The 19,360-nt window shown below is 45.6% G+C and overlaps 1 protein-coding gene across 1 annotated transcript in view; it reads left to right on the top strand.

Annotated features, from left to right (window-relative positions):
* The window catches only part of LOC111957580 (ATP-binding cassette sub-family A member 2-like), a gene marked incomplete at its 5' end in the record, with an annotated part of 78,020 nt that overhangs the window by 43,555 nt on the left and 15,105 nt on the right, over positions 1 to 19,360 (top strand). Inside the window, 18 exon segments of the mRNA XM_070436907.1 lie at positions 267 to 417; positions 795 to 999; positions 2,345 to 2,503; positions 2,949 to 3,129; positions 3,530 to 3,742; positions 5,007 to 5,203; positions 5,701 to 5,874; positions 8,461 to 8,690; positions 8,860 to 8,980; positions 12,039 to 12,121; positions 12,487 to 12,724; positions 13,679 to 13,903; positions 14,233 to 14,335; positions 14,587 to 14,912; positions 15,183 to 15,396; positions 15,792 to 15,897; positions 16,159 to 16,270; positions 16,584 to 16,644. Coding sequence (XP_070293008.1) covers positions 267 to 417; positions 795 to 999; positions 2,345 to 2,503; positions 2,949 to 3,129; positions 3,530 to 3,742; positions 5,007 to 5,203; positions 5,701 to 5,874; positions 8,461 to 8,690; positions 8,860 to 8,980; positions 12,039 to 12,121; positions 12,487 to 12,724; positions 13,679 to 13,903; positions 14,233 to 14,335; positions 14,587 to 14,912; positions 15,183 to 15,396; positions 15,792 to 15,897; positions 16,159 to 16,270; positions 16,584 to 16,644 — 3,099 coding nt within the window.

Genomic DNA, 19,360 nt, shown 5'->3' with positions numbered 1-19,360 from the left:
GCTATGTCCTTAATGTATCAAACAGACAGTGACTCAGCTCCTTTGCTAGACATTCCAGGGAAATGTGCATGATCTGAATATGGTTAGGTTGTCTTACAAATGGCACCCTATTCCCTTTATAGTGCACTACTTTTGACCAGGGTCCATTGGGCTCTGGTAAAAAGTATGACATTATATAGGGAATAGGGTGCCATTTGGAACACACACAACATGCTTACAGTATTTTACTCTTGTTTGTCTGTCTGTGTCCTGTCTGTTTATGTCAGTTTCCTGGTGTCCGTGATCTACTCCAAGGCCAAGCTGGCGTCTGCCTGTGGCGGGATAATCTACTTCCTAAGCTACGTCCCCTACATGTACGTGGCCATCAGGGAGGAGGTGGCCCATGACAAGATCACCGCCTTTGAGAAGTGCATTGCTGTAAGTCTTGGCCTCTGTTCTCTTTTCGGAAGCTCTCTCATACTTTATTCATTCTTTGTTAGTRACGTACTGTGCCCATGTTTAGCCTGTGTTTGGACAAATTCAATGAGAGAAACGGCCCTCAAGGGCTCATGGCTAGATTGAGTTATTTTTCTCTTTCACTGTGTCAGATGGCCTGCTTCCAGGTGTGTATAGGCATATCATAATGTAAAAGCTACGAAGGATTCAAACAAAGTGACAAGAGTCGTGAATTGATTAATTCAATGATATTCTCTGACCAGTCTGAATCAGTGAGTTCTGGAAAGATCTTCACACATGTCAATAGCTCTTAACACGTTGTCTGTTGTCTTTATTCTCATTCTCTCCTCTCTCTCCAGTCTCTGATGTCGACCACAGCGTTCGGCCTGGGCTCTAAGTACTTTGCCCTGTATGAGGTGTCAGGAGTTGGCATGCAGTGGCGCACCATCAACCAGTCGCCTGTAGAGGGCGATGACTTTAACCTTGGTCTGTCCATGATGATGCTCATCATCGATGCCAGTGTGTATGGAGTACTCACCTGGTACATAGAAGCTGTGCATCCAGGTAAACAACCAAGTCTTTGCCTGCTCACTTAAATACTTCACCTTTTATGTTCCTGTTTTGTCACTTATGTTTATGGAAGTAATTGGTATGAATCCCAAATGGAATCCTATAGAGAACAATAGTAATGGCGTCAATTTTGTAGGCACTGTTGTTTGTCCCGCTTGAGCCACCGTAGTAACAACATAGCCATAACACTTCCTCAAAATAGTCAGAATCAATCTAAGATAAATCAAGAAATATGTATTGTATTTGGCTATTTTTGCAGTTTTTAGTCGCACAATTTTACGTCTAGCTAAGATGTTTAGTGCAGTATTTCTCAAGTGAAAACATGTGCATGAAAACTAGTAGTGTAGTGCAGACAGTAGCTGCTACCTAGCTGCTACTGCTCTCTCTCGTCTCTCTTGTTGAATGACAGCAAATACCGTCCTTAGTTCCCACCCCTACTGTTGARCAATCACAGACAAAGGGGCTTAGACTTCAGCTACCGAACTTCGACTTGCCTCAAGAAAACATTTTATGTGCGTGAACAGCCGATAAAACCCTGCCGAACACCAAAACTAACTAAAACGTCACACATTTTTTCCATAATATTTGTGTGAACTGTTTTGACCGGGAAGCATGCGACAGGCTTAAAACAAAAAATGTGTTAACTCTGGTTCGTTCAGCCATTCCTATTTGGGAAATCATTGGGGACAAAATTGGGTTTTGGGATAAAAATAAGGTCTGAGGTTAACACAGGCTAAGGAGYTCTTATACGTTTTGTTCTATGAGATAATATCAGTCAGTTAACATGACCTTAATGAATGATGAAGCCTTTGTGTTTTACATGCTTATTTTTCTTTTTAAAGATTTATTTAATTAGGCAAGTCAGTTAAGAACAAATTCTTATTTACAATGACGGCCTACACCGGCCAAACCCGGACAACGCAGGGCCAATTGTGCACCGCCCTGTGGGACTCCCAATCACGGCCGGATGTGATACAGCCTGGAATGGAAGCAGGGTGTCTGTAGTGACGCCTCTAGCACTGAGATGCACTGCCTTAGACCGCTGCACCACTCAGGAGCCCATTTATGTTTTGATAACATAAATGCTTCAAAATTAACAAAAYGTGAAGTTAATCTTTATCAGCTATCTCATAGAATAAATTGTATAAGATCTGCTAAGCCTGTGTTTTCCACAGATCTTATTTTCAGTGTTRATCCCAAAACCCTACAAAAAAAGCATTCATTTTCCCATAGGCTTTGGCCAACAAGCTATGGCAGAGTTAAGTATTGCAAGCAGGCGAGTTCTATTCCTTATGGGTCCTGGTCAAAGTAGTGGTCTGCTGTGGTCTCTGTCCTCCAGGGATGTATGGGCTGCCCCGGCCGTGGTACTTCCCCCTGCAGAAGTCCTATTGGCTGGGCAGTGGGCGTGTGGAGACGTGGGAGTGGCCTTGGGGAGGAGCAGCCAGGCTGAGTGTCATGGAAGAGGACCAGGCGTGTGCCATGGAACACCGGCGATCTGGTAAGCCAAGCTGCAGCCTAACCTCTGACAACCGGCGATGTGGTAAGCCCTACCAGATGTTTGTATTGAACTTTTAGGAACAAGAGTATATCTGTTCTAATCTGTTGTCACCTCTGTCAGTGGTTTACTGCATGAACCCCCAAAAAATTATAATTTTACACGTGTGAATCTCAAATAGGTTCAGGTTCTGCCAATGTTCTGTGACAATGCCTCTCTCTCTCTCTCTCTCTCTCTCTCTCTCTCTCTCTCTCTCTCTCTCTCAATTCAATTCAATTTAAGGGCTTTATTGGCGTGGGAAACATATGTTTACATTTCCAAAGCAAGTGAAAAATATAATAAGCAAAAGTGAAATAATCAATCAAAAATTAACAGTAAACAGTACAGTTTCAAACGAATAGACACATTTCAAATGGCATATTATCTCTCTCTTTCTATCTCCCTCCAGAGGAGATGCGTGGTATGGAAGAGGAGCCCAGCCACCTGCCCCTGGTGGTGTGTATAGACAAGCTGACCAAGGTGTACAAGACGGGCAATAAGCTGGCTCTCAACAAGCTGAGCCTCAACCTTCATGAGAACCAGGTGGTTTCCTTCCTGGGCCACAACGGAGCCGGCAAGACAACCACCATGTGAGAGAGATGAATGGGAATGTGCCCACGTGTGTTAGAGGGTTCCAGTCATTTCTGTTGTTGTGTTGTGTTTACGTGTGGATTCACAGAAGGAGACAGAGAGGTTTGTGTTGTATGTTTTGGTAAGACTGTGTTTGAAGGGGTATTCTTCAACCGCTATTTTTAAAAGATTTTCATGTAATGATGAATTATAAACAGGCCATACATAATGTTGTCTATAACATCACCATAACTTTCCCATAATCTTCCCATAACATTCCCATAACATTCCCATAACATCCCCATAACGTCCACAAAATGGCCTTCAAATACATTGTTACATTTGTTTTCTGTGTCCATTTCTTCCCTCTATAATTAACCCTATCAATAACTACCATTCGTTTTCTGCTACCGTCCCCAGGTCTATTCTGACAGGTCTGTTCCCGCCCACCTCGGGCTCAGCCACCATCTACGGCCATGACATCCGTACTGACATGGAGCGGATCAGGCAGAACCTGGGCATGTGTCCGCAGCACAACGTGCTCTTTGACAAGCTCAGCGTGGAGGAGCACCTGTGGTTCTACTCCAAACTCAAAGGCATGGCCGAGGAGGACATCCGCAAGGAGATGGACAAGTATATCACATCCCATTTTTATGGTTTAACCAAATTAAAGACCCTAAGGTGTTAAACTATCAACATGGCATTAGATAGATTAGGATAAAAGCTCACATCTTCATATTGAAGGGTCGAAATGGTATATATAGTTACAGCAAGGTCGAAATTGTGGTGTAGAATTTGGGGGGGATGAACAGTAGACGGGGGTCCAGGGGTCCTACCCCGTAATATTGGGAGACATTTTAAAACGCATTTCCTGCAATTCTACACAGTTTGACATGACTTATTATGCCTCTCTTGATGGTTATTTTGAGGGGTATATGGAAGGGTATTTTGAAATATAAGTGGAAGAATAAGTCATCACATCATTATTTCAAGGCAAATATTAAGAAGACACAAAAGATGAAGAGTTGTTTTATATTTGGAGTTCGCCTACCTTGTGCCCAGTCCACTTTTTTTTCTATAATAATTGAGTGTGAACATACCATGGACAAAGACTGATGCGTGTGTCGTTGAATGTTTATCCCAACTTCTGAGTCTGTCTCCCGACCGTATTCTGTCAGCTTCCACTCGGTCATTCTGAAAGTGTTTCTTCTAATGACAGAAGCACAGATGATGTAATACTGTTTTGGTGCGTTCGTTTTACCCTGCCAGGGTAAATCGTTAAACTCGATGGAGCAGCCCCCCCAAAAATATTCCAGCCAGCGGAAAAAATAGAATGATTGACAGCCATCTGACCTGATAAGACCGGGGGGGGGGCACCAAAGGTGGCCAATCATATTTCATGGGGGTCTTGTGCCAAACCCCCCTCGTACCACCCCTGACATTCATTAGTGGGGGAGGGGCTTGAATAGATGGTGCAGCTGAGCAGGGGAGACGCATTTGGGGCCCCGGAGCACCTACCTTCAGCAAACTTATTCTACACATTTTGTCATGAGACTGAGATACATTTTGCCGTTTTAAAGCTAATTTCCTGCAATTCTACACATTTTGCCATGGGGAAGTAAGAACAATGTGCTTTTCATAGCTCATCTCATGCTATTCTTCACATTTTGCCATGAGGATGAGAGAAAATGTTGCAGTTTTAAAGCAAATTTCGGTATTGCTTATGACATGTTCATATGCTACCTGGGGAGCCACTGACCTCCAGGGTGCCCCCCCACCCTGACATCCCCCATGGTAATTTTGCCTATGAATTACAGGAGCCAGCAGTGATAACTAATCATACCTATCCATATCTCAAAATAATGTACATTTCAAGGTGCTGTGTGTGTGTTGTCAGGATGATCGAGGATCTGGAGCTGAATAATAAACGGCACAGCCTGGTGCAGACTCTGTCTGGAGGAATGAAACGGAAACTGTCCGTAGCCATAGCGTTTGTGGGCGGCTCCCGGGCAGTCATCCTGGATGAGCCCACGGCGGGGGTAGACCCTTACGCACGCAGAGCCATCTGGGACCTCATCCTCAAGTACAAACAGGGTGAGACATGGGTCAACCGCACACATTAACCCTAACCCTCACACACTAGCACTCACAACAGGGTGAGACATGGGTAAACCTCACACACTACAGTGTATTACTTTTTACCTAGTGTAACCCTGTTCCCTATACAGTGCTCTACTTTTGACCTAGTGTAACCCTGTTCCCTATACAGTGCTCTACTTTTGACCTAGTGTAACCCTGCTTCTCTAATACAGTGCACTACTTTTGACCTAGTGTAACCCTGTTCCCTATACAGTGCTCTACTTTTGACCTAGTGTAACCCTGTTCCCTATACAGTGCTCTACTTTTGACCTAGTGTCACCCTGTTCCCTATAGAGTGCTCTACTTTTGACCTAGTGTCACCCTGTTCCCTATAGAGTGCACTACTACCATAAGGTCCTGTCAAAACTTCTCACACTAACACTCACAAAATGATGCATTGACACATTTTGATGTATATTGAAAGTATATTTTTTTTWAAACTGTGTTTCAAGGCCGCACCATCCTGCTGTCCACCCACCACATGGATGAGGCTGACCTGTTAGGAGACCGCATAGCCATCATCTCCCATGGAAAACTCAAGTGCTGCGGCTCCCCACTCTTTCTCAAGAGCACCTACGGAGACGGCTACAAACTCACCCTGGTCAAGAAACAGAGTGAGAGCGGCGGTGGGTCTTTCTTTCCTCGTGTGTGTGTGTGTCTTTTGTATTTTCTCACCAGCTGTCAGACATATTCACTTTCTCTATCCAAGTCGTTGTACATTTAGGGGACAGTGGGGTAACTTGAGACATTGTTTTTACATTCGGCATCACTCCGCCAAGAGAAAAATAAACAAAAAAAAAGCAAAAAAAGAAACGTCCTCTCACTGTCAACTGTGTTTATTTTCAACACACTTATTAACATGTGTAAATATTTGTATGAACATAACAAGATTCAACAACTGAGACATAAACTGAACAAGTTCCACAGACATGTGACTAACAGAAATTGAATAATGTGTCCCTGAACAAAGGGGGGGTCAAAATCAAAAGTAACAGTCAGTATCTGGTGTGGCCACCAGCTGTATTAAGTACTGCAGTGCATCTCCTCCTCATGGACTGCACCAGATGTGCCAGTTCTTGCTGTGAGATGTTACCCCACTCTTCCACCAAGGAACCTGCAAGTTCCCGGACATTTCTGGGGGGAATGGCCCTAGCCCTCAGATCCAACAGGTCCCAGACGTGCTCAATGGGATTGAGATACGGGCTCTTCACTGGCCATGGCAGAACACTGACATTCCTGTCTTGCAGGAAATCACGCACAGAACGAGCAGTATGGCTGATGGCATTGTCATGCTGGAGGTTCATGTCAGGATGAGCCTGCAGGAAGGGTACCACATGAGGGAGGAGGATGTCTTCCCTGTAACGCACATCGTTGAGATGGCCTGCAATGACAACAAGCTCAGTCCGATGAGGTTGTGACACACCGCCCCAGACCACGACGGACCCTCCACCTCAATCGATCCCACTCCAGAGTACAGGCTTCGGTGTAACGCTCATTCCTTCAACGATAAACGCGAATCCGACCATCACCCCTGGTGAGACAAAACCGCGACTCGTCAGTGAAGAGCACTTTTTGCCAGTCCTGTCTGGTCCAGCGACGGTGGGTTTGTGACCATAGGCGACGTTGTTGCCTCTGATGTCTGGTGAGGACCTGCCTTACAACAGGCCTACAAGCCCTCAGTACAACCTATCTCTGCCTATTGCGGACCGTCTGAGCACTGATGGAGGGATTGTGTGTTCCTGGTGTAACTTGGGCAGTTGTTGTTGCCAACCTGTACCTGTTCCGCAGGTGTGATGTTCGGATGTACCGATCCTGTGCAGGTGCTGTTACACGTGGTCGGCCACTGCGAGGACGATCATCTGTCCGAGCTGTCTCCCTGTAGTGCTGTTTTAGGCGACTCACAATACGGACATTGCAATTTATTGCCCTGGCAACATCTGCAGTCCTCATGCCTCCTTGCAGCATGCCCAAGGCACGATTACGCAGATGAGCAGAGACCCTGGACATCTTTCTCTGGTGTTTTTCAGAGTCAGTAGAAATACCTCTTTAGTGTCCTAAGTTTTCATAACTGTGACCTTAATTGCCTACCGTCTGTAAGCTGTTAGTGTCTTAACGACCGTTCCACAGGTGCATGTTCATTAATTGTTTATGGTTCATTGAACAAGCATGGGGAACAGTGTTAAAACCCTTTACAATGAAGATCTGTGAAGTTATTTGGATTTTATTTTGATTTGAATTATATTTGAAAGACAGGGTCCTGAAAAAGGGACGTTTCTTTTTTTGCTGAGTTTAGTATTCTTTCTAACAAAAATATCTACATATATTTCAGGATGTTGTGTATCCCTGGAAATAATCATAATTCATGTAAACATTACAGTTTTGAAAACATAGCTTTTCCCAAATAAATTGTCTCTAGGCACAACTTACCCCAGGTATGTGCGCTGGACAGGATAAGTTTAGCCGACTACAAATTTCTGTACTGAATGAAATATTACCATTACCTTTTTAAACCATGTCTATGTTTATTTCCCAAACACAAATCAACACAATCACAACCATGTTGTGCTTTTTTTTTACACTCTTAGCATAGGCCAGGCCCCGTTGATACATCATATCCCAGCAATAATACTTTGCATTACGCCTGTGAAGAAAACACTTAAATTTGCTCTATCTTGCCAATGCCTCAACTTGCCCCATGGCCAATGGCTCAACTTACTCTAATGCAAACAGTTTGACTGTATTAGCCCACAGAGCTACAAGGATGCACTCTCACGCTAGGTTTAGGACCTCATATTGGAGCTTATAGAGACCCCAACTGGTGTATAGAATAAAAAGTATCTACTTTGGTTTAGATACAAGCATCATGAAACCTCTAACACAATAACTATTTTGACAATTTTTTGGACCTAACTTACTTACCACTTTTCCCAAGTGGTTTCTTCCTTCATAGACTCRATGAAATGATGACCTCATCCTAAATTATTAATTTTGTGTATGGTTTCCTAGAAACAAGGGTGGTTCAACTTACCCCGTCGGCTCAACTTACCCCACTCTCCCCTATTGCTTGTACATATTTTGCCACGAAAGTCTCTCTGCCCTATACTTTTCCTGCTGCCTCCTTATTCTCCTTGTCCTCCCTCCATCCATAATGCTGTGTGTTTTATTCTCCTTGTCCTCCCTCCATCCATAATGCTGTGTGTTTGTGCCTCCAGACCAGGTCACCCAGCCTCCATTCTTCCTGTCTCCCTGCTCCTCCTCCTCCCTGTCTCCCTCCTCCTCCCTGTCCCCCTCCTCCCTGTCTCCCTGCTCGGAGGCTCGGGTCACCAAGTTCATCCGTCAGTTCGTGGGGTCCTGCCTGCTGGTGTCTGACTCTAACACTGAGCTGTCCTACGTGCTGCCTTCGGAGGCTGTCAAGAAGGGATGCTTCGAGAGGCTCTTTCAGGTACACACTTCGACCCAGACACAAACACAGACCTAGAGGCACAAAGTCAAATAGAGAGAGACAAACAGACAGGTACTCACTCAGACACAGAAAGGGAGGGTTCCAAATGGCACCCTATTCCCTTTATAGTGCACTACTTTTAACCACAGCCCATATTCCCTATTCCCAGGCGTTAGAGCAGAATCTGGACCACCTGGCTCTGACCAGCTTCGGGGTGATGGACACCACTCTGGAGGAGGTCTTCCTCAAGGTGTCAGAGGAGGACCAGTCCCTGGAGAACAGTGATGCTGGTGAGCACATTCAAAATGGCTGCCAATCCAATCCACTCATTATGGTATCATTGACTTGAATAGGGATTCCCATTCTAGTGATTCTATGAGACCAAATCCCAGTGTGTCTGTCTGCGGCTACACGGATCAATAAAGTTGTTTATAGAAGGACATTAATTACATGAATTTCCTTTCTGCTGAGCATGCAGTGCAGTGTCTGAGTTGCCGGATGTTAAATGCTGATATAGACTTTTCACAAGTTATCTACACTACATGACCAGAAGTATGTCAACACTTGCTCGTGGAACATCTCATTCCAAAATCATGGCATTAATATGGAGTTGGTCCGCCCTTTGCTGCTATAACAGCCTCCACTTTTCTGGGAAGGCTTTCCACTAGATGTTGGAACATTGCTACGGGGACTTTCTTCCATTCAGCCACAAGCACATTAGTGAGGTTGGGCACTGATGTTGGATGATTAGGTGGCTCGCAGTCGGCATTCCAATTCATCCCAAAGGTGTTCGACTGGGTTGAGGTCAGGGCTCTGTGCAGGCCAGTCAAGTTCTTCCACACGGATCTCGACAAACCATTTCTGTATGAACCTCGCTTTGTGCACGGGGGAATTGTCATGCTGAAACAGAAAAGGGCCTTCCCCAAACTGTTGCCACAAAGTTGGAAACACAGAATCGGCTAGAATGTCATTGTATGCTGTAGCGTTAAGATTTGCCTACACTGGAACAAAGCGGCCTAACCCGAACCATGAAAAACAGCCCCAAACCATTATTCCTCCTCCACCAAACTTTACAGTTGGCACTATGCATTGGGGCAGGTAGTGTTCTCCGGGCATCCGACAAACCCAGATTCATCCGTCGGACTGCCAGATGGCGAAGCGTGATTAATCACTACAGAGAACACGTTTCCACTGCTCCAGAGTCCAATGGCGGCAAGTTTTATACCACTCCAGCCCATGCTTGGCATTGCGCATAGTGATCTTAGTCTTGTGTGTGGCTGCTCGGCCATGGAAACCCATTTCATGAAGCTCCCGACAAACAGTTCTTGTGCTGATGTTGCTTTCAGAGGAAGTTTGGAACTTGGTAGTGAGTGTTGCAACCGAGGACAGATGATTTTTATGCGATACGCGCTATGGCACTTTGATTTTGTGTGACCTACCACTTCACTTCTGAGCTGTTGTTGCTCCTAGACGTTCCCACTTCACAATAAGAGCACTTACAGRTGACCGGGGCAGCTCTAGCAGGTCAGAAATTTGACAAACTGACTTGTTGGAAAGTGGTTTCTTATGATGGTACAGTTGAAGTCGTAAGTTTACATACACCTTAGCCAAATACATTTAAACTCAGCTCTTCACAATTCCTGACATTTAATCCCAGTAAAAATTCCCTGTTTTAGGTCAGTTAGGATCACCACTTTATTTTAAGAATGTGAAATGTCAGAATCATTTTAGAGAGAATGATTTATTTCAGCTTTTATTTCTTTCATCACATTCCCAGTGGGTCAGAAGTTTACATACATTCAATTATAATTTGGTAGCATTGCCTTTAAATTGTTAACTTGGGTCAAATGTTTCGGGTAGCCTTCCACAAGCTTCCCATAATAAGTTGGGTGAATTTTGGCCCATTCCTCCTGACAGAGCTGGTGTAACTGAGTCAGGTTTGTAAGACTCCTTGCTCGCACACACTTTTTCAGTTCTGCCCACACATTTTCTATAAGATTGAGATCAGGGCTTTGTGATGGCCACTCCAATACCTTGACTTTGTTGTTTTTATGCCATTTTGCCACAACTTTGGAAGTATGTTTGGGGTCATTGTCCATTTGGAAGACCCGTTTGCGACCAAGCTTTAACTTCCTGACTGATGTCTTGAGATGCTGCTTCAAAATATCCACATAATTTTCCTTTCTCATGATGCCATCTATTTTGTGAAGTGCACCAGTCCCTACTGCAACAAAGCACCCTCACAACATGAGTGCTTCACGGTTTGGATGGTGATCTTCGTCTTGCAAGCCTCCCCCTTTTTCCTCCAAACATAACAATGGTCATTTGTTTCATCAGACCAGAGGACATTTCTCCAAAAAGTACAATCTTTGTCCCCATGTGCAGTTGCAAACTGTAGTCTGGCTTTTTTATGGCGGTTTTGGAGCAGTGGCTTCTTCCTTGCTGATATAGGACTCGTTTTACTGTGGATATAGATACTTTTGTACCTGTTTTCTCCAGCATCTTCACAAGGTCCTTTGCTGTTGTTCTGGGATTTATTTGCACTTTTCGCACCAAAGTACGTTAATCTCTAGGAGACAGAACGCGTCTCCTTCCTGAGCGGTATGACGGCTGCGTGGTCCCATGGTGTTTATACTTGCATACTATTGTTTGTACCGATGAACGTGGTACCTTCAGGCATTTGGAAATTGCTCCCAAGGATGAACCAGACTTGTGGAGGTCTACAATTTATTTCTGAAGTCTTGGATGATTTGTTTGGATTTTCCCATGATGTCAAGCAAAGAGGCACTCAGTTTGAAGGTAGGCCTTGAAATACATCCACGGGTACACCTCCAATTGACTCAAATTATGTCAATTAGCCTATCAGAAGCTTCATTTTCTGGAATTTGTTGTTTAAAGGCACAGTCAACTTAGTGTATGTTAACTTCTGACCCACTGGAATTGTGATACAGTGAATTATAACAATTGTTGGAAAAATTACTTGTGTCATGCACAAAGTAGATGTCCTAACCGACTTGCCAAAACTATAGTTTGTTAACCATAAATTTGTGGAGTGGTTGAAAAATGAGTTTTAATGACTCCAACCTAAGTGTATGTAAACTTCCGACTTCAACTGTACGTTGAAAGTCACTGAGCTCTTCAGTAAGACAATTCTACTGTCATGGAGATTGCATGGCATGGTTGTGTGCTCGATTTCATACACCTGTCAGCAACGGATGGGGCTGAAATAGCTGAATCCACTAATTTGAAGGGGTGTCCACATACTTTTGTATCTATAGTGTATTTGGTCTTTAGTGTTGGTGTTACAACTCTCTTTAAATGTTAATCATGATCGCTCTCTCCTCCCAGACATGAAGGATTCCCCGGGCGGTAGCTCAGTGGGGAAGCCTGCTGCTGCGGTGGTGGGTCTGGGGGCCCCTGGAGGGCCGCAGGTAGGGATGAGTTCAACACTATTTTTTTCAGAATCAATTACTTGATGGTTGCAAAACAGAACATTTTTAATATACTTTAACTAATTCAGATATCTAGTGATCCAGAATATCACCCCACATTTTTATTTTATTTAAAAATATTCCAACATTTTCTAATTGATAGAGACACCCTTGAATGACTAATGAATTAATTGATTTGTCTATCTTACCCATCCCTCATCCCTTCGATAGACTTGTGTCCTGTCCAGGGGGTGTACTTGTACATCAAGCTGCCCCACGTTACAGAAACATGAAATAGGCTCCTGCTCTATTGGCCGTTCTGGTTCAGAAAATGCTTATTTATTTTACTTTATCCCTATCCGCAGGGTGATGGCCCGGGGCCGGGGGCTCCTGCAGGAGGCAGCAGCAGTGTACTGAGACCAGGGGTAGAGCTCAGTAACCTGGTAAACTGCTCCAGGCTCAGCCAGAGTCAGTCGTCCCTGCGCTCCTCCTCCTCCCTGGGGTCCGTGCGGGGGGACGAGGGGGGGCTCTACACAGACTTCTACGGAGACTACTGCCCCCTCTTCGACAACGGACAAGACCCTGACTCTACCAGCCTGACGGGTAAGAGAGGATCCATCCCAGCCCTCATAATCCCTTAGACTGAGTAGCGTACCACTGTTATGTCATACGATAGACTGAATAAGATAGAGAGGGTGTAACTCATTGAAAAACATTATTACCTTCATTATATTTAACCAGGGAGGTTATTAAGAACTTGGGTTAAAAGCTACTGGTAATTTACCAAAGTTACCAGAATCTATGGTAATTTTGGTAATGTATACTTGAATAACTTCTTAAAAATTGAATTAATATACAGCTATTATTGTTTTTGTTTTTATATCTGTGTCCATATTGTCCTTGACTTTCTTGTAGACCATTTGGTTCAAGAGAAAATAACTAATTAATGAAAATGATTTTCAATGAACTCTGCAACTTATCCAGCTATTGTCTTTTTTCACTATAGCCACCAGTTTATCGCCAAAACATTCACAAAAAAAGACATATTGACAGAGTCAAACAAATAAAAGTGTGTAAAAAATATGTAAATTGTATTTCATGCTGAAACCTTCATATTAAACACCAATGGTAACTTGATGGTTTATATTTAGGATKATCTTTTTCAGGTTTGTCATTTAAAATCCTTAAAAATCATCTTCTTAGATTGTTATATATATATATATTTGACATGTGTTAAGGCCACACAGAGGGCCAAAGATACAGTAATTACAGACACCTGTGATAATCTGAAGTACCCAAAAGGCCACAAGATGTCATCTAATAAAATTCCACATATTCCTTGAAAGTTACAACATTTCTGGTAGTTTACTGATGAACATTTTCCAGTAATATGCTCTCCCTTTTCAACTCTATTAAGAACACAAGAACACATGATATTTTACCACATCAACCAATGACATGGTGCAATGAAATACAGTGTGGTTGGATGAGCTAACGAGGGAATGTTACTCCATTGTGTCAGATGATTTTTGACTCTCAATGTCTCTGTATATCTAGCGGAAGCGGATGAGACCTCTGGCCCTGAGCAGCCTGTGGTTCTGGAGGGCCAGGGCAGCGTCAAGCTGGAGGGGTGGTGGCTGAGGCTACGTCAGTTCCATGGCCTCATCGTGAAGAGGTTCCACTGTGCCAAGAGGAACACCAAGGGTCTTTTCTCTCAGATCCTGCTGCCTGCGTTCTTCGTCTGTGTGGCCATGACCGTAGCCCTGTCGGTGCCTTCCATCGGTGAGGACAACTTGACTTATATTTTACATTAATATTTTAGTCATGTAGCAGAACTTCTTATCTAGAGCGACTTACAGTCACTGCACTCAACTAAGTTTAGAAGGGAAAAAAACACCCACAACAGTTATTGCAAGTAGACTCTTCTTCAAAATAGCCACGTTCAGCAGAATCAGCCAGGAAGAAAAAAAGCAAGTGCATGTGTGAATGTAAGAAAGACAAGTACTGTTTTTCACAAGTTCAACTAGCTACAGTTGAAGTTCAATTGGACTTGGCTGTTTGTCAGTGTTTGTAGGTTGTCTTTATGTGATCTCTGTTCTTGTGTTCTTCAGGAGATCTGCCACCATTGGTCTTGTCTCCATCACAGTACCACAACTACACCCAGCCTCGTGGCAACTTCATCCCCTACGCCAACGAAGACCGCCCACAGTACAGGTCAGACAGACATGGAGTAGGATGCCGTATGTCACTCATTACCATCATGACAACATATACACAATGTAAATGCATTTTTACACTTCCCAAATAATATCATTCCTTCTGACAACTAGCATTATTCTTTCATTTATCTTATCTCAGTTATCACCCATAATGCATAAAATCATTAGTCCAAATCTACAGGCCACCAATATTGTAAAGCTGGTGTTTGTAACTTTACAACAGCCTCCTGTTCTTCCTCTCCTCAGCAGTAAACTGTCCCCAGACGCCAGCCCTCAGAAGATCGCCAACACGCTCCGTCTGCCTTCTGGTGTGGGCGCCACCTGCGTCCTCAAAACGCCCTTCAACAGCACCCTGGACCAGCTGGCACAGACGCTCAACCCCAGCGCCAACAACTCCAAAACCTTAGCTGCCCGCTACTTTGACTCCATGTGTCTGGATTCCTTCACCCAGGGAGTGCCCCTGTCCAACTTCGTACCCCCTCCCCCCTCGCCAGCCCCCTCAGATGACCCCGACCCTCGCTTTGAGGATAGACTGTGGAACTTCACTGCTGCCACTCTTACCACTGTCCGGGGTAAGTCTCTGCCAGGCTCAGGTGGTAAAGGATAAAGGATATGTTTGCTACTTTATATGTATTGTATGTAGGCAAATGTTTTAGCTGTCATATCAATATATTATTTAATTACACTATCACATTATATTACTTTATTTTATGATGTCTTGTCTGACAATTATAGCTACAGAGTCCTGTATGGGCCATTCTGGTTGAAACAAGGCTGACTCACTCTACTGTCCTGTACAGTAGCCCCCCTAATCCTGCCCCCTGTACTGTGTGTGTCCTCAGAAACAGTGACCTCTCCCCCCACCTTGCCTCTGTCTATCCGGGAGCCGGTTCGTTGTATCTGCTCCATGCAGGGGACGGGCTTCTCCTGCCCCAGCGGGGTGGGGGGGCGGCCGCCCCTTATGAAGGTGGTCACTGGGGACATTCTGGTGGACATCACCGGGCGCAACGTGTCAGAGTACCTCCTCTACACCTCTGACAGACTGCGCCTGCACAGGTAACACACTAATGCATGGGCTTAGACTCATACACACAGAAGCATACACACACACACACACACACACACACACACACACACACACACACACACACCACACACACACACACACACACACACACACACACACACACACACACACACACACACACACAACACACACAACACACACACACACACACACACACCACACACACACACACCACACACACACACACACACACACACACACACACACACAACACACACACACACACCACACACCACACACACACACACACACACACACACACAGCACACACACACACACACACACACACACAGGAAGAGGGCATCCATCCAATTGTCTTTCTATCTCTTCCCATTTCTGTTTCTTATTTTCTCTCTCTCTCTAGATATGGAGGACTCACTGTAGGCAACATACAGAAATCAGTCCCAGCATCCTTTGGGAAAAATAATCCGCCCATGGTTCGCAAAATAGCCGTGCGCAGATCAGCTCAGGTGAGCAGAAGGACATTGTCTTAAAGGGACAGGATACGTTCCAAATTGCACCCTATTCCCTATATATGGCACCAATTTTGACCTGGGCCTTGGTCAAAAGAAGTGCACTTGAGACACAACTTTGGTGTCAGTTTGATGGTATTTTTTGTTGTTGTATTTTATTAGGATCCCTATTAGCTGTTGGGGTCCAGGGTCATTATAACACTTAGCTATTTGTGCTGCTCTGTCATTGTCAGTGACAGACTTGTCCCCTACCAATAGGTGCTATACAATAATAAAGGGTACCACAGCATGCCAACCTATCTCAATGTCCTCAACAACGCCATCCTGCGCGCCAACCTGCCTCCAGGCAAGGGCAACCCTGCTGCATACGGTGAGAGAGGCTGCCTATACATACTTCGAAGCATAATATTACCTGGGGTATGTGGGGTTCTGTTAGCCTGCTCCCAGATCTGTTTGTGTTCTTGCCAAGTCAATTGCTTTCATTGTCAAGCCAAACATGTGAGGGACAGAGAGTTGGTATAATAGCACAAATACACTGGCACTCAGGCTAGGATTCTGTGAACTGAGTAGCTATTTATGTGAAAATGTATGTCCAAGGTTCCTTAGTATCTGGGGATCTTATATGGGATTGTACAGTATCTGCCCCCATCTAACCCCTCTTCTTGATGTGTTTGGGCTCACAGGAATCACCCTGACCAACCACCCTATGAACCGGACCAGTGCAAGGCTCTCTTTGGACTACCTGTAAGAATCAATATATCCAGTTAATGTATATTAAACTGTGGCTTATCTCTTAAAAGAACTGTCTTACCAAGGTTGTGTCCAAAACGGTACCCTGTTCCCGAAATATAATGCACTAATTTTGACCAGATCCCTGTGGGCCTTTTGACCAGATGCCTGTGGGCCTTTTGACCAGATCCCTGTGGGCCTTTTGAACAGATCCCTGTGGGCCTTTTAACCAGATCCCTGTGGGCCTTTTAACCAGATCCCTGTGGGCCTTTTGATCAGATCCCTGTGGGCCTTTTGACCAGATCCCTGTGCGGCCTTGTTGATCAGATCCCCGTGGGCCTTTTGACCAGAGTCCCTTGGGCCTTTTGACAGATCCCTGGGCCTTTTGACCAGTCCCTGTGGCCTTTTAACCAGATCCCTGTGCCTTTTGACCAGAATCCCTATGCGGCCTTTTGAACAGATCCCTGTGGCCTTTTAACCAGATCCCTGTGGGCCTTTTGACCAGATCCCCGTGGGGCCTTTTGTGAACAGATTCCCTGTGGGCCTTTTACCAGATCCCATGGGCCTTTTGACAGGATCCCTGGGGCCTTTTAACCGAGATCCCTGTGGCTTCTGACCAGATCCCTGTGGCCTTTACCAGATGCCTGGGCCTTTTGACCAGATTCCCTGTGGGCCTTTTGACCAGACCCCGGTGAGGCTTTTAACCAGACCCTGTGGGCCTTTTGACCAGATCCCTGTGCCTTTGAACCAGATCCTATGGCCTTTTGAACAGACCCTGTGGGCCTTTTAACCAGATTCCCTGTGGGCCTTTTGACCAGATCCCTGTGGGCTTTTGACCAGATCCTGTGGGCCTTTTAAGCCAGATCCCTGTGGGCCTTTGACCAGACCCTTGGGCCTTTTGACCAGATGCCTGTGGGCCTTTTGACCAGATTCCCGTGGGCCTTTTGACCAGACCCCTGTGCGTGCTTTAACCAGATCCCTGTGGGCCTTTTGACCAATCCCTGTGGCCTTGTTACCAGATCCCTGTGGGCCTTTTGACCAGATCCCTTGTGGGCCTTTTGACCAGATCCCTGTGGCCTTTTAACCAGGATCCCTGTGGCCTTTTAACCAAGATCCCTGTGGCCTTTTGACCAATCCCTGTGGCCTTTTGACCAGATCCCTGTGGGCCTTTTAACCAGATCCCTGTGAAACTTTTTGACCGATCCCTGTGGCCTTTTGGACCAGATCCCTGTGGGCCTTTTACCAGCATCCCTGTGGCCTTTGACCAGATCCCTGTGGGCCTTATTAACCAGATCCCTGTGGAAACTTTTCTTGACCAGATCCCTGTGGCCTTTGACCAATCCTGTGGGCCTGTTAACCAAGATCCCTCTGGGCCTTTTACCAGACCCGTGTGGCTTTTGACCAGATCCCTGTGGCCTTTTAACTAGATCCCTGTGGGCCTTTCTGACCAGATCCCTTGGGCCTTTTGACCAGATCCCTGTGGGCCTTTTGACCAGACCCCTGTGGCCTTTTAACCAGATCCCCGTGGGCATTTGACCAGATCCCTGTGGGCCTTTTAACCAGACCCTGTGGGCCTTGTTAACAGATCCCTTTGGGCCTTTTGACCAGATCCCTGGTGGCTTTTGACCAGATCCCTTGGGCCTGGTTAAACCAAGATCCCTGTGGGCCTTTGACCAGACCCCTGTGGCCTTTTGACCAGATCCCTGTGGGCCCTTTTGACCAGACCCCTGTGGCCTTTTAAACCAGATCCCTGTGGGCCTTTTGACCAGATCCCTTGGGCCTTTTAACCAGATCCCTTGGCCTTTTAACCATCCCGGGCCTTTTAACCAGATTCCCTGTGGCCTGTTGACCAGATCCCTTTGGGCCTTTTAAACCAGATCCTGTTGGCCTTTTAACCAGATCCCTGTGGGCCTTTTGACCAGACCCCTGTGTGGCCTTTTGACCAGATCCCTGTGGGCCTTTTTAACCAGATCCTGTGGGCCTTTTGACAGATACCCTGTAGGGCCTTTTGAACCAGATCCCTGTGCCTTTTGACCAGACCCCTGTGGGCCTTTTTAACCAGATCCCTGTGGCCTTTGACCAGATCCCCTGTGGGCCTTTTTTAACCATGATCCCTGTGGGCCTTTTAACCAAGGATCCCTGTGGGCCTTTTGACCAGATCCCCGGTGGGGGCCTTTTAACCAGATCCCTGTGGCCTTTGACGCAGATCCTGTGGGCCTTTTGACCAATCCCTGTGGGCTCCTTCTTGAACCAGATCCCTGTTGGCCTGGCTGAAAAGTAGTTCCTATATAGGGCTCCTCAACCTCACTCTGAGTCTCAAAGCCAGTTTCTACTGTGCTTTGTCATTGTTTCTCTCTAATCAGGGACTTTGATTTAGACCTGGGAACTGAATGGATTTTAGACGCTGGGACACTGGATTTAGCACCTGTGACTACCAAGGTGGGTGCGCAGTTAATGATCAGGTAGAAGCAAGAAAGCTGTCAGGCTACAGACCTTCAGGGTGTAAGCGTGGAATACCCCTGACATAGGGTGCCTTTTGAGACGCACACACTGTCTTAGCTAAGTCTCTGTTTGTCCCTCCCAGCTCCAGGGCACTGATGTGGTGATAGCCATCTTCATCGCATCGTGGCCATGTCCTTTGTACCAGCCAGCTTTGTGGTCTCCTAGTGGCAGAAAAGCTCTTACCAAGGCGAAGCAACCTGCAGTTTGTCTCTGGATGGTGACCCAGTCA

The sequence above is a fragment of the Salvelinus sp. IW2-2015 genome, linkage group LG33 (genome assembly GCF_002910315.2).
Source record: "Salvelinus sp. IW2-2015 linkage group LG33, ASM291031v2, whole genome shotgun sequence".
NCBI lineage: Eukaryota > Metazoa > Chordata > Actinopteri > Salmoniformes > Salmonidae > Salvelinus > Salvelinus sp. IW2-2015.
Note: the sequence above shows the minus strand (reverse complement) of the source record. Positions and strands in the feature narration are given on the sequence as shown.